Raw genomic sequence first — 16,307 nt, forward strand, 5'->3', positions numbered from 1 at the left:
TGTGCGGCCCCCCCCCCCTATTGTAATATCATTGGTGGCCAGTGTGCGGCCTCCCCTCCCCCCGATCATTGGTGGCAGGGGAGAGTTCCGATCGGAGTCCCAGTTTAATAGCTGGGGCTCCAATCGGTAACCATGGCAACCAGGACGCTACTGCAGGCCTGGTTGCCATGGTTACTTAGCAATATTACAATATTAGAAGCATCATACTTACCTGCTGCGCTGTCTGTGACCGGCCGGGAGCTCCTCCTACTGGTAAGTGACAGGTCTGTGCGGCGCATTGCTTAATGATCTGTCACTTACCAGTAGGAGGAGCTCCCAGCCGGTCACAGACAGCGCAGCAGGTAAGTATGATGCTTCTAATATCGTAATATTGCTAAGTAACCATGGCAACCAGGCCTGCAGTAGCGTCCTGGTTGCCATGGTTACTGATCGGAGCCCCAGAGCGATTAAACTGGGACTCCGATCAGAATCTCCGCTGCCACCAATGATCGGGGGGGGGGGGGGGGAGAGGAGGCCGCACACTAGCCACCAATGATATTAATACAATAGAGGGGGGGCCGGGGGGGGGGGCGCACACTGGCCACCAATGATATTAATACAATAGAGGGGGGGGGCCGCACGCTGGCCACCAATGATATTACAATAAAGGGAGGGAGGGGGGGGGCAACGGAGGCAGCACACTGGCCACCAATGATATTACAATAGAGGGAGGGGGGCCGGGGGGGCCGCACTGGCCACCAATGAAATTAAAACTGGGGAGGGAGGGGGGTCTGCCCGCTGGCCACCAATGATATTACAGTATATTACTACAATAGAGGGGGGGGGGCCGCACGCTGGCCACCAATGATATTACAATAAAGGGAGGGAGGGGGGGGCAACGGAGGCAGCACACTGGCCACCAATGATATTACAATAGAGGGAGGGGGGCCGGGGGGGCCGCACTGGCCACCAATGAAATTAAAACTGGGGAGGGGGTCTGCCCCCTGCTGCCTGGCAGCCCCTGATCTCTTATAGGGGGCTATGATATGCACAATTAACCCCTCAGGTGCAGCACCTGAGGGGTTAATTGTGCGGATCACAGCCCCCTGTAAGAGATCGGGTGCTGCCAGGCAGCAGGGGGCAGTCATGTACACAGTTCGTAGTATATTCTAACTAGAAGCGTCGCCATCACTATGGGAACGCCTCTGTGTTAGAATATACTGTCGGATATGAGTTTTCACAAAGTGAAAACTCATCTCTGAAAAAGCTTTTATGCAGACAGATCTTCGGATCCGTCTGTATGAAAGTAACCTACGGCCACGGATCACGGACGCGGATGCCAATCTTGTGTGCATCCTTGTTCTTTCACGGACCCATTGACTTGAATGGGTCCGTGAACCGTTGTCCGTCAAAAAAATAGGACAGGAAACGGACGGACAGGAAACACGGATCACGGATGCGGCTGCAAAACGGTGCATTTTCCGATTTTTCCACGGACCCATTGAAAGTCAATGGGTCCGCGAAAAAAAAACAGAAAACGGCACAACGGCCACGGATGCACACAACGGTCGTGTGCATGAGGCCTAAGTCTGATTCTTTAGTTATTGAGAGAGAAAAGCCCCTGCCATTTTATACATATGCACGATTGACCGTGCCAAAAATATGTGTGAATCGCGGATAGGGGTGGGCTGGAGGAATAGCTGTCAGCCAATGAGCATTCAACCAACAGCTAAAGTCTATGGCCAGTCCCAGACTGACACAACAAGCCATTTCTCATCTCAGCATGTGCTATTAATCAGACGAATTACTAATAAACATAAGTAAAGAACTTCATTCATTCTCTCTATATACTGTCAATTCTCCTGAATTTGTATTGTTACATTTTTTGCTAGACTGCTATAAATACAAACTTTTCTTTTTACGAACATTTCTCCTTGTAACACATCTGAAAGCGATAAAACGATATTGTTGAAAGCCTTAACACAATGCTTCATAAAACTGACAGAAAGTGAAATGGAGTCCAGGATTCCTTCTCTCACCTCATGAAATCATACAAATACTCACCTTTCCAGTTCAAACAATTTCTTGCAAATTCCACTACAGCCAACTGCATCCCCAAGCATACACCTAAAAACATAAAGCAACAGTTACAAGAATTACGTGGAACACTTTTTGCATTAAAGTGGCAGTGTACTTAGGGAAACCGCTTGGTATGTCATAACGGCATGAGACCCCTGCCGATTACTGGAGCGAGGACAGAGGACCGCTCACATGGCACGCTCACTCCCATCAAGGAGGAGATAAATGCAAGTTGGACTCAAGAGAAAGTCTATAGGCTGACTCCATTCGGTCTCTTGCAGTGAGAACCCGCTATGTGAGCACTTCTATTCTTAGGCCTCCTGCACACGACCGTTTTTTTTTCCCGTTTACTGGCCGTTTTTTGCGTTCCGTATACGGAACCATTCATTTCAATGGTTAGGCAAAAAAAACGGAATGCACTCCGTAAGCATTCTGTTTCCGTATTTCCGTTCTGTTTAAAGATAGAACATGTCCTATTATTGCCCGCAAATCACGTTCCGTGGCTCCATTCAAGTCAATGGGTCCGCAAAAAAACAGAACACATACGGAAATGCATCCGTATGTCTTCCATTTCTGTTCCGTTTTTTGCGGAACCATCTATTGAAAATGTTATGCCCAGCCCAATTTTATCTATGTAAATACTGTATACTGTATATGCCATATGGAAAAACGGAACGGAAAAACGGAACGGAAAAACGGAAACAAAAAACAGAACAACGGATCCGTGAAAAACGGACCGCAAAACACTGAAAAAGCCAAACGTTCGTGTGCAGGAGGCATTAGTCTAGAGATTGGTGGTGTTCTCAGCGCTCGGCTCACTGATTAGGCTACATTCGCATCTGCGTTTTTAATTCGGGTTTTGATATCCGGCAGATGATCTCAAAACCTTTGGCTACTTTCACACTAGTGTTTTCCAGCAGGGTTCAGCACAAACGCTTCCGTTACTGATAATACAATCATCTGCATCCGATATGAACGAATGCGGTTGTATTATCTTTAACATAGCCAAGACGGATCCGTCATGAACTCTATTAAAAGTCAAGGGGGGACGGATCCGTTTTCTATTGTGTCAGATGAAACGGATCCGTCCCCATTGACTTGCATTGTGGGTCTTGGCTATGTTAAAGATAATACAACCGGATCCATTCATAATGGATGCAGATGATTGTGTTATCAGTAACGGAAGCGTTTTTGCTGAACCCTGCCAGATCCAGCAAATACGCTAGTGTGGATCCGTCTTGCTCCGCATCCCAGGATGGGAAGCAAACCGCAGCATGCTGCGGTTTGCCCTCCGGTGTGAGAACGGAACAGAATGCATTTTGGAACACTCCGCTCTATTCAGTTACGTTTTGTCAGCATTGACAATGAATGGGGACAAAACGGAAGCATTGAGACCCTATGATGGATCTCAATAATTGAAAATCTTAACGCTAGTGTGAAAGTAGCCTAGATAAATAAATCCTGATGGCTCAGTTTCAGCCGGATCTGGTTGTATAAAATCACATTGATTTTCATGCCTGATCAGGTTTGTTCAATTTTGCAAACCGGACTCAAAAATGCTGCTTGCAGCGGTTTTGTGTCCGGCCCCAAAACGCAACTGAACGGAGGCTGCTTTCTCCTACGACACGTTGTAGTCTTATTCCAGCTGCCTCTCGGCATGTTTGCCGTGCCGCGGCCGGACCTCCGTCCCGCCCCTATTATAGTGAATAGGGCCGGAGCGGACTTCCGACGGCAACGTGAACTAGCGGTAGCACTGATCCGGCAGGCTGTTCCCCAGCCGGAACAGCCTGCCGGAGAAGGCTGCCGCTAGTGTAAAGGTAGCCTGAGCTGATGCATACTGATCAGTTTTGTCCTCACTGACAATGAATGGTGACAAAACTGATCAGTTTTACATATTTTGATTACATATCAAAAGTTTTCTCAAAGTACATGTACACCGTTTAAAGAGACATGATGAACCCTATTAAACCAGGCATACAGGTAGAGCTCATCGTGCTGATTACAATGACACCTTTCTTTTGTCTGTATGCTAAACAGCTGCAGAGATATCTGTGTTTTTATTCATATGCAATTTAGCAATTTAGAGCACCAGGGGGCGAGACTGCATCCTTGGAGCACTAGTTTTGTAACACCCCTGTGTTCTGTACACCCCTTCCCTTGATTGACAGGGCTAGAAATCAGCATGCTGAGACAATTAAACCAAACATGTAACATTCCAGTCATAGACCTGACCTTTAACAAACCATCGGATTGCACTTGAGTAACTGCATCAGCGCTTGTAAAGGGGCTAATGCAGCTCCGGAAATGTATGCCTGAAAAACCGTCCCGCTAATCTGCTCATGTGAATGGGCACTAAATCACACACTAGATAAAGTGAAAGTAAATATGAACTCTAATTAGAAAAGCCTTTAAAGGGGTTGTCTCACTTCAGCAGGTGGCATTTATCATGTACAGAAAGTTGATACGAGGCACTTACTAATGTATTGTGATTGTCCATATTGCTTCCTTTGCTGGCTTGATTCATTTTTCCATCACACTGCTTGTTTCCAGGGGTTCCGGCCACTGCTTCAGCGGACATATGAGACCAACACCTTTTTTCTATACTGTGCAAGCACGGCCACCGTTGCTGGATTGAAGGGTGGTCTTAACCCCTGGATACTAGCAGTGTATAATGTGATGGAAAAAGTGAATCCAGCCAGCAAAGGAGGTAATATGGACCATCACAATACATTAGTAAGTGCTTTGTATTAACTTTCTCTACATGGTAAACGATAAATGCCATTTGCTGGACTGGGACAACCCTTTTAATATAAATCATATTTGTTGCTCACAGCAAGGTTTGTGTTTCATAACCTCATCACCTCCGCAAACTGCATTTCCTGATCTTTATGTAATGCAGAAAACTAAATCTCTCAACTAGCTCTTGTCCTTTTCAAAGGAAAAAAAATAAGAAACAAGACTTAATTGCTGTTCTTCACTAGGTCAGTCAATTGTTCGCTCTTACCCTGACTTCTAATGAGAAATCTGCTTCTCTTTGAACTTTATTATTTATCTCACACACACGCTAATTGCCATGAATCTCAGGGACACATCGCGGTCTTCTCACATCTATTCTACTTGTCCAGATTTTTTTTTTTACATTTCTGAAATCCGTTAAAGAGAATCTGACCAGGTTTATGCTGCCCAATTTAAGTAATGATAGAGACCCCGATTCCAGCGTTGGGTCACTTACTTTTTTATGTCTTTTTTCATGTGCTGTTCTTTTTTTGAAACTTCACTTTTATTTATGTGTTCTCTATAAAATCTTCTCACAAATAATAAAGACTGTGACAGGCTAAAACTGTCAGTGGCTTCAGGCTCGCTCCCTCTCATAGTCTGCGAACTGTTTATATTCCTTCACAGCAGCGTTCTAGATTCTAATAGTCTGTAGCAGCTTCAGCCTCAAGCGCTCCGGCTGACAGTCTGTTTCTACCTTCCGGTATTGCTATAATTGCTGTAATTTAACTCCTGTATCGGAGCTCCCTGCCTGTCTGCCACTGAATCTAAAAACACACACACATATACACCCTGCATCCGACATGTGTCTCTGGACACCCAGCGTCTTCAGGGGATCGTGCAGGTATGTGTGATGTGGGCGGGGACTATCCTTTAACTGTTCGGTATCAGATGACGTACCTTTGATAACCTATCATGTTGCTTATTGTGTATCCATCTCCCCGTCATTGTTTCGTCTCCGGCTCTAATAGGCTGGACTGTCTTGAGGTTTCCGCCTCCTAGCTCTGTCACTCCGTGATCTCCCACTCCCTCTAACAATGTCCGCGCGTGAGCGCCAACTTAGAAACAAATCTTCTTCCCAAGCTCAATGCTCTGGAGAGGAACGCGCAGGCGCGCCAACTCAGAAATATATTCACTTCTCAACATTCGTTCTACAGAGAAAACAGCGCGTGCGCGCCAACTTGGACACAAAAAATGTTTTGGGGTTCGTAGTACGAATGAATTTAAAATTATGGGAACTGTATATGATTTTAGATTTTCTCTTATATTACTTCAGTTTATCTCATTTAGCTATTTTAACAGGTTTGGAGATATATTTGCTTCCAGTGGATATTATTTAGCTAAAAAAAGTGGCCACTATTTTATTCGGAAAATCAAACTGTAACTGTTCCTGAAGGCAGATCCCAGGTCTCTGACTAGGACTATTATATACAGTACAGACCAAAAGTTTAGACACACCTTCTCATTCAAAGAGTTTTCTTTATCTTCATGACTATGAAAATTGTAGATTCATACTTATGGCATCAAAACTATGAATTAACACATGTGGAATTATATACATAACAAACAACTGTGAAACAACTGAAAAAATGTCATATTCTAGGTTCTTCAAAGTAGCCACCTTTTGCTTTGATTACTGCTTTGCACACTCTTGGCATTCTCTTGATGAGCTTCAAGAGGTAGTCCCCTGAAATGGTTTTCACTTCACAGGTGTGCCCTGTCAGGTTTAATAAGTGGGATTTCTTGCCTTATAAATGGGGTTGGGACCATCAGTGGCGTTGAGGAGAAGTCAGGTGGATACACAGCTGATAGTCCTACTGAATAGACTGTTAGAATTTGTATTATGGCAAGAAAAAAGCAGCTAACAGTCTATTCAGTAGGACTATCAGCTGTGTATCCACCTGACTTCTCCTCAACGCAACTGATGGTTCCAACACCATTTATAAGGCAAGAAATCCCACTTATTAAACCTGACAGGGCACACCTGTGAAGTGAAAACCATTTCAGGGGACTACCTCTTGAAGCTCATCAAGAGAATGCCAAGAGTGTGCAAAGCAGTAATCAAAGCAAAAGGTGGCTACTTTGAATAACCTAGAATATGACATATTTTCAGTTGATTCACACTTGTTTGTTATGTATATAATTCCACATGTGTTAATTCATAGTTTTGATGCCTTCATAGTCATGAAAATAAAGAAAACTCTTTGAATGAGAAGGTGTGTCCAAACTTTTGGTCTGTACTGTATGTATATATATATATATATATATATATATATATATATATAAAATAGTCCTAGTCAAAGACCTGGGATCTGCCTTCAAGAACAGTTACAGTTTGGTGATTTTCCAAATGAAATAGTGGCCACTTTTTATAGCTAAATAGTATCCACTGTTAAAATAGCTAAATGAGATAAACTGAAGTAATATAAGAGAAAATCTAAAATCATATACAGTTCCCATGGAATAGACAAGTGGACCAAACTTTGAATGAAAATGGAGCAATAAGAGAGATGTGAGACTAAGTTTAAATTTATGCGTACTACGAACCCAAAAACATTTTTTGTTTCCAAGTTGGCGCGCCTGCGCGTTCCTCTCTAAAGCATTGAGCTCGGGAAGAAGCTTTGTTTCTAAGTTGGCGCTCACGCGCGGACATTGTGAGAGGGAGTGGGAGATCACGGAGTGACAGAGCTAGGAGGCGGAAACCACAAGACAGTCCAGCCTATTAGAGCCGGAGACGAAACAATGACGGGGAGATGGATACACAATAAGCAACATGATAGGTTATCAAAGGTACGTCATCTGATACCGAACAGTTAAAGGATAGTCCCCGCCCACATCACACATACCTGCACGATCCCCTGAAAACGCTGGGTGTCCAGAGACACATGTCGGGATGCAGGGTGTATATGTGTGTGTGTTTTTAGATTCAGTGGCAGACAGGCAGGGAGCTCCGATATAGGAGTTAAATTACAGCAATTATAGCAATACCGGAAGGTAGAAACAGACTGTCAGCCGGAGCGCTTGAGGCTGAAGCTTCTACAGACTATTAGAATCTAGAACGCTGCTGTGAAGGAATATAAACAGCCGAGTTTGCAGACTATGAGAGGGAGCGAGCCTGAAGCCACTGACAGTTAGCCTGTCACAGTCTTTATTATTTGTGAGAAGATTTTATAGAGAACACATAAATAAAAGTGAAGTTTCAAAAAAAGAACAGCACATGAAAAAAGACGTAGACAGGTCTTAATATTTAAGTAGACGTCGTACATGCGCTGAGAGGTCTTATTAGTTTGTATAGTTGTTCACAAACTGTGAGGACTCTAGTGCTTGGCTCCTTTTGCAGCTTAAACGCAGTGACTTTATGAACGTACTGTAAGTGACCCATCTGTCACTATTTTATGCTGCCCTCAGAAAGGCAACAAACTTGACGAGGATTCCCTTTAAATAACTCTGTCGTACCTAGGAAAGGAATCTTTCTTTCTCTGGCCCAGGTGATTGCTTCAAGTTTTCCTTCAGTTCCTCGTGATCCAAATCCACCAGGAACCAATATACCCCTGGAAATAAAAGAAAAGAGTAATCGATGCGATTCATTCAGAAGTTGGATTACTTTAGTTGGATTTTAACATAAGGCCAGTGACAGGGAGAGAGGTGCATTGGAAGAAAATACTACAGTACTTACATTTCTTACCGCTGATTTTAGGACCTTTTGGCCTCAAGAGAGCCATGTGCATAGACATTGCAGGCGCTTCTCATGATTATCTATATACAGTGTTTGATGGCAAACTTTTTTCTTTCCTAATCATACAAGAAAACACATCACTGCTGAGGCCAGACATTGGCTTCAATGGCTCATTTGACCCCTTCTGTACCCCGGTTGGAAGTAAACAGGCCAGAGACTGGAAGATCATCAAATGAAGCTATGGTACCAAATCAGAAAATCAGGGAGCAGGTCAGTACGATATGTTTTAATTAGGCACTACACATTCTGTTAGCTAGGTAAAAAAGGGTAAAATCCCTGCAGTTTTAGGGGTTTCATTTTTACAGCATTTCCTATGCGGTAACACTGTCCTGTTGCCTTCATTCTCTGGGTCAGTATGATTACAGCGATTCAACATTTATTTCGTTTTTCTCGTGTGTTAAAACTTAAAAAAATCAGTCATTGTTTCTTTGCATCGTCATGTTCTGACCCCCATAACTTTTTTTATAGTTATGTCTTCGGAGCTGTGTTAGACCTTTTTTTTTGCAGGGCGGTCTGTAGTTTTTAGTGATACCATATTAGATCACCTTTTCTTTAATTTTTTCAGGAAGGGAAGAGATAAAAAAAAAAGCAAATATACCATTTTGATTTTGTTTCCATTACGTAGTTCACCATATGGAATAAATATTTTGACATTTTAATATTATGGGTGTATTGGGACACAGCTTTTTTTTTATTGTTAACTTTTTTCTTTTAACCCCTTCAACCCCGGGCCTGTTTTCACCTTCCTGCCCAGGCCATTTTTTTAAAATCTGACATGTGTGACTTTATGTGGTAATAACTTTAAAACGCTTTTACTTATACAGGCTATTCTGAGAATGGTTTCTCGTCACATATCGTACTTCATAACACTGGTGAAATGGAGTAAAAAAAAAATATTTTTATTTATAAAATTTCAAAATTTCATTTTCTCTACTTTTATAATAGATAGTAATACCTCCAAAAATAGTAATTACTTTACATTCCCCATATGTCTACTTCATGTTTGGATCATTTTGAAAATGACATTTTATATTTTTGGGACGTTAGAAGGCTTAGAAGTTTAGAAGCAAATCTTAACATTTTTAACAAGATTTCCAAAACCCAAATTTTTTAGGATCAGTTCAGGTATGAAGTCACTTTCTGGGGCTTACATATTAGAAACCACCCATAAACCACCCCATTTTAGAAACTACACCCCTCAAGGTATTCAAAACTGATTTGACAAACTTTGCTAACCCTTTAGGTGTTCCACAAGAGTGAATGGCAAATGGAGATGAAATTTCAGAATTTCACTTTTTTGGCAGATCTTTCATTTCAATCCATTTGTTCCAGTAGCAAAGCAAGGGTTAACAGCCAAACAAAACACAAAATCTATTACCCTGAATCTGGGGTTTACAGAAACACCCCATGTGTGTTCAAAAACTGATGTATGGGCGCACAGCAGGCTTCATAGTGGAAGGAGCATCATATGGCTTTTGGAGAGCGGATTTAGCTGGAATGGTAATTGGGAGCTATGTCGCATGTGAAGACACTCTGAGCTGGCCCTACAGTGGAAACCCCCAAAAAGTCACCCCATTCTGGAAACAACACCCCTCAAGGAATATTCCAAGGTGTGTAGTGAGCACTTTGACCCATCGGGCGTTTCACAGAATTAGGAAACGCTTGGCTGTAAAAATTAAAAAAATTTCCATAAAAAGTTGCTTTACACCCACATTTTTCACTTTCACAAGGAGTAACAGGACAAAATGCACCCCACATTTTGTTCTGCATTTCCCCCTGAATACGCCAACACCCAATATGTGCTCATAAAATGATGTATGGGTGCATGGCAGGGTCCAAAAGGAAAGTAGTGCCATAGGGCTTTTGGAGGACAGATTTTGCAGGATTGACTTTTGGGAGCTATGTCGCATATAAAGACACCCTGAGGTACCCCTACTGTGGAAATCCCCAAAAAGTGACCCCATTCTGGAAACTACACCCTTCAAGGAATATTTCAAGATGTGTAGTGAGAACTTTGTCCTCTAAAGGTAAAACATGGAATTGGCTGTGAAAATGAAAAATTTAAATTTTTTCAAGAAAAATGGATTTTAGCACAAAATTTTTCCCTTTCAAAAGGGGGAACTAGAGAAAATGTACCCCCTAATTTATTGCCCATTTTCTCCTGATTCCAGCAATACCCCATATGTGCTTGTATACTGCTATATGGGCGTACCACAGAGGTCAGAAGGAAAGGAGCACCAAATGGCTTCTAGAAGGCAGATTTCACCGGAATAATTCACAGGCGCCATCTTGAAATTGAACACACCCTGAGGTACCCCTACAGTTGAAATCCCCAAAAAGCGACCCCATTCTGGAAACTACACCCTTCAAGGAATATTTTAAGATGTGTAGTGAGAACTTTGTCCTCAAAGGTAAAACATGGAATTGGCTGTGAAAATGAAATTTTTTTATTTTTTCAAGAAAAATTTACTTTAGCCCCAAATGTTTCCCTTTCAAAAGGAGGAACTGGAGAAAATGTACCCCCTAATTTATTGCCCATTTTCTCCTGATTACAGCAATACCCCATATGTGCTTGTATACTGCTATATGGGCGTATCACAGGGGTCAGAAGGAAAGGAGCACCAAATGGCTTCTGGAAGGCAGATTTCATCGGAACAATTCACAGGCGCCATACTGCAATTGAACACACCCTGAGGTAACCCTATAGTGGAAACCCCCAAAAAGTGACCCCATTCTGGAAACAACACCCCTTTAAGGGTAATTCCAAGGTGTTAAGTGAGCACTTTGACCCATCGAGCGTTTCACAGAATTAGGAAACGCTTGGCTGTGAAAATGAAAAATTACTATTTATTCCTAAAAAAGTTGCTTTACACCCACATTTTTCAATTTCACAAGGGGTAACAGGACAAAATGCACCCCACATTTTGTTCCCCATTTACCCCCGAATACGCCAACATCCAATATGTGCTCATAAAATGATGTATGGGTGCATGGCAGGGTCCAAAAGGGAAGTAGCGCTATAGAGCTTTTGGAGGACAGATTTTGCAGGATTGACTTTTGGGAACTATGAAGCATATAAAGACACCCTGAGGTACCCCTACAGTTGAAATCCCCAAAAAGTGACCCCATTCTGGAAACTACACCCTTCAAGGAATATTTCAAGATATGTAGTAGTAAGAACTTTGTCCTCAAAGGTTAAACATGGAATTGGCTGTGAAAGTGAAAAATTAAAAAATTTTCAAGAAAAATTTATTTTAGCCCCAAATGTTTCCCTTTCAAAAGGGTGTAAATGTGGGTGTAAAGCAACTTTTTCTGGAAAAAATTGTAATTTTTCATTTTCCCAGCCAAGCGTTTCAGCACATATGGGGTATCGCTGTAATCAGGAGAAAATGGGCAATAAATTGGGCGGTACATTTTCTCCTGATTACAGCCATACCCCATATGTGCTGAAACGCTTGGCTGGGAAAATGAAAAATTACAATTTTTTCCAGAAAAAGTTGCTTTACACCCACATTTTTCACTTTCACAAGGAGTAGCAGGACAAAATGCACACCACATATTGTTCCCCATTTCCCCCCAAATACGCCAACACCCAATATGTGGTCATAAAATTATGTATGGGTGCATGGCAGGGTCCAAAAGGGAAGTAGCGCCATAGGGCTTTTGGAGGACAGATTTTGCAGGATTGGCTTTTGGGAACTATGTCGCATATAAAGACACCCTGAGGTACCCCTAGAGTGGAAATCCCCAAAAAGTCACTCCATTCCGGAAACTACACCCCTCAAGGAATATTTCAAGGTGTGTAGTGAGCACTTAGACCCATCAGGGGTTTCACAGAATTAGGAAACGCTTGGCTGTGAAAATAAAAAAATGACACATTTTTCACTTTCACAAGGGGTAGCAGGACAAAATGCACCCCACATTTTGTTCCCCATTTCCCCCCGAATACGCCAACACCCAATATGTGCTCATAAAATTATGTATGGACGCATGGCAGGGCTCTAGATACAAAAAGCTAAATATGGATTTTGCTGACCTGAATTGGCAGACATGGATTTTAGCTGCCATGTCACATTTAAAAAATTTCCTGATGTCCCCAGAAATGAAAAATCCCCCAAAGTGACCCCATTTTGGAAAGAGCACCCCCGTACGAACATTTTAAGTGGTGGAAAGGGTACTTTTTACCAAACAGGTGTCTCCCAGAAGGCAGAATTACTTGAGACAAGCATTTCATAGCACACATTTGTAAAAATTACTAGCAGACCCCAATTTTTCACTTTCACAAGGGGTTAAAGGAGAAAATGCACCCCATATGTGCTCGTAGCCTGCTGTATTGGCGCACAGAAGGCTGCTACAGGCAAAGTGCAATTTGCAGGCCTGAATTGGCAGACATGGATTTTAGCTGCCATGTCGCATTTAAAAAATTTCCAGAGGTCCCCAGAAATGAAAAACCCCAAGAATTAACCCCATTTTGGAAAGAGCACCCCCGTACGGACATTTTAAGTGGTGGAAAGGGTACTTTTTACCAAACAGGTGTCTCACAGAAGGCAGAAATACTAGAGAGAGGATTTCAAAGCACACATTTGTAAAAATGAAAAAGTACTAGCAGACCCCAATTTTTCACTTTCACAAGGGGTTAAAGGAGAAAATGCACCCCAGTATACGTTCCCCACTTTCTCCCCATTTTGCAAACACCCCATATGTGCTCGTAGCCTGCTGTATTGGCGCACAGTAGGCCGCTACAGGCAAAGTGCAAAATATGTTTTTTGCAGGCCTGAATTGGCAGACATGGATTTTAGCTGCCATGTCGCATTTAAAAAATTTCCAGAGGTCCCCAGAAATGAAAAACCCCAAGAAGTGACCCCATTTTGGAAAGAGCACCCCTGTACGGACATTTTAAGTGGTGGAAAGGGTACTCTTTACCAAACAGGTGTCTCACAGAAAAGATTATGTAGTGGTTGTTGGAAAGTGGGTATGCAAGTGAGGTGGACTAAATCAGAGATATGGAAATATTACAGGGAGCATAAAGGATGAAATAAAAAATCCATGGATGAGTGGTAGGTTCGGAAGCATTCTTTCATGCAGAGGCCAAGTTTATCAGGGCAGGTGTCGTATTGATAAATGGTGTCCTTTCGTATTCCCCTTTTGTAACAAACCTGACACCTTTTTTGGGTCTTTCCCCTCTTCGCTGTTTGTGGCACTTCACCAGGGAAATGTTTTCCTGGTACAACACGGGCACCATGACCTCCTGAAGTACTCGGGCCATCCCCTTCCTGACTTTGGAAAATTCGGGCCTTGATTACCGCCTCTTGGAACTGAAGGAAAGTTCCTGTCTGGCCTGCAGTTCGATGTAAACTGTAAGCATTGTACATTGCCATCTGTACAATGTATACGGCAAGCTTTTTTTTACCACACCATAGTTTTACGCATGGCACTGTAGGGCTTTAGAACTTGATCAGACAGATCATTCCCTCCCATGTGCCTGTTGTAATCAAGGATGCAGTCAGGCTTGTTGACAGGGGTAGTGGTACCTCGCACTTGGGCAGGAGAACTGGTGTTTGTGTGAATGGTGGTTAGTACAAGGACATCCCTCTTGATCTTGTACTTAACCGCCAGCATGTTCTCATGGACGAAAGCCTTACTGTCACCTTTTCGGAGTAGTTGCCCTACCAGGGATCTAGGGAGCCCTCTCTGATTTTTTCGCACTGTGCCGCAAGCCACAGTACCTCAGGCTTTTAGGGACATGAATAGGGGTATGCTGGTGTAATAGTTATCTACATAGAGGTGATACCCATTATCCAGCAGTGGGTGCAGTAAGTCCCACACAATCTTGCCAGTAACTCCTAGGACGGGGGGGGGCATTCAGGGGGGTGTGTATCCGGAATCTTTCCCCTCATAAAACCCGGAACCTGTAGGTGTACCCAGAGGTACTGTAATGACCGACGTCACGCACAGGGAGGAAAACAGGGAAAGCCCTGCCCAAGGGAGAGGGAAAGGTGGTGACCCCTAACTCACCTTGCGGCTGGCACCTGACTGCCCTGACGTCCCTAGACGGGTTCCTCACCCGTGCGGCGATCACGTGCCTAAACCCTGGCTTTCCCTAATATGAGCCCTGGATAGTGAACAGGCTGGTGGGATCGCTAGTCCACACCACTATCACTAAGAGGGAAACACCAGGGAGAGGACAGACAAAACATACAAACACATAAGCCCAGGTGGGCGACCACAATAAACCAAAAAGGTCCAACAGGGATCTGGAGGGTAGCGTACTGGACCAACTACCAGCGAACGCAGCAACACAGCTCCAGAAGGTCAGAATAGATGTCCAGGCAGGAAGCTCTATCTCTGGCAACCAGAGAAGTGTGTGAGAGAAATATAAGGAGGTCTGGGAGTGCTGGACAAGGAACAGCTGAGGAGAAGGAGCTACGGATCCCTGAGTGAGCCAAAAGGGTTTGCTAAGCAAACCCAGAAAGCTACCATAAGGAAAACAGCCCTATCTTAAATAGAGCGTGCAGCCAACCGCTGCGACTTCCTGACCCCGGGTATAACGGAGTCAGGCGTGGTCCTCGACACCCTCGTGACAGTACCCCCCTCTCTACGAGGGGCCTCCGGACACTCAGGACCAGGTCTCTCAGGATGAGAGGCATGAAAAACCCGAACTAACCTGTCGGCGTTTACCTCAGACGCAGGAACCCACATTCTTTCCTCGGGACCGTAACCTCTCCAATGCACCAGATATTGAAGAGAGCGGCGGACCCGACGAGAATTAACAATTTTGGATATCTGAAATTCTAGGTTACCATCCACGACAACAGGAGGGGGTGGCAGCGGTGATGGTTCTAGAGGTGGAACATATTTTTTGAGTAACGACTTATGAAAAACATTATGAATTTTAAAAGTCTGAGGTAACTCCAGGCGAAAAGCCACGGGGTTGATGATGGCTACAATTTTGTAAGGGCCAATAAACCTAGGACCCAGTTTCCAAGAGGGAACCTTCAATTTAATATTCCTAGTAGACAACCACACATAGTCATTCACTCCTAGGTCCGGACCTGGCGACCGTCTCTTATCAGCCATGCATTTGTATTTACCTCCCATATTTTTCAAGTTAGCTTGCACCTTCTGCCATACCGATGAAAGAGATGACGAAAACCGTTCCTCTTCGGGAACCCCAGAAGACCCCCCCTCTTTGAAAGTACAGAATTGGGGATGAAAACCATATGCACCAAGAAATGGTGACTTGCCAGTGGATTCCTGACGACGATTATTTATGGCAAACTCAGCTAACGGTAAATATGATGACCACAACTCTTGGTTTTCAGACACAAAACATCTTAGATATGTCTCAAGGTTTTGGTTGGTACGCTCAGTCTGTCCATTCGACTGAGGATGGAAAGCAGAGGAAAAGGACAAGTGTACCCCCAAACGGGAACAAAAAGCTTTCCAAAATTTAGAAATAAACTGGGTACCCCGATCCGAAACAACATCGGAGGGGACCCCGTGAAGCTTCACGATTTCACTGACGAATACCTGAGCAAGAGTCTTAGCATTAGGTAGTGCGGGTAACGCAATGAAGTGTACCATTTTGCTAAACCTGTCCACTACTACCAAAATAAGTGTTTTACCCGCAGACAAAGGTAAGTCAGTGATAAAATCCATTGACAGATGTGTCCACGGTCTATTGGGAATGACGAGTGGTAATAGAGACCCTGCAGGAAGTGTATGTGAAACTTTTGCG

General features: G+C 43.5%; 1 protein-coding gene across 4 annotated transcripts in view; it reads right to left on the bottom strand.

Annotated features, from left to right (window-relative positions):
- The window catches only part of CTPS2 (CTP synthase 2), a 305,004-nt gene that overhangs the window by 126,206 nt on the left and 162,491 nt on the right, over positions 1-16,307 (bottom strand). For all 4 annotated transcript variants that reach the window (XR_005777445.1, XM_040423329.1, XM_040423328.1 and 1 more), the window contains exons 12-13: positions 8,290-8,384; positions 2,044-2,106 (exon numbers count right to left, since the gene is read on the bottom strand). Coding sequence is in view for 3 of the 4 variants with exons in the window: in XM_040423329.1 (XP_040279263.1) it covers positions 2,044-2,106; positions 8,290-8,384 (158 nt within the window). In the remaining variant the exon portion in view is untranslated. The remainder of the gene's footprint in view (positions 1-2,043; positions 2,107-8,289; positions 8,385-16,307) is intronic.

The sequence above is a fragment of the Bufo bufo genome, chromosome 3, assembly GCF_905171765.1.
Source record: "Bufo bufo chromosome 3, aBufBuf1.1, whole genome shotgun sequence".
Classification (NCBI taxonomy): Eukaryota; Metazoa; Chordata; class Amphibia; order Anura; family Bufonidae; genus Bufo; species Bufo bufo.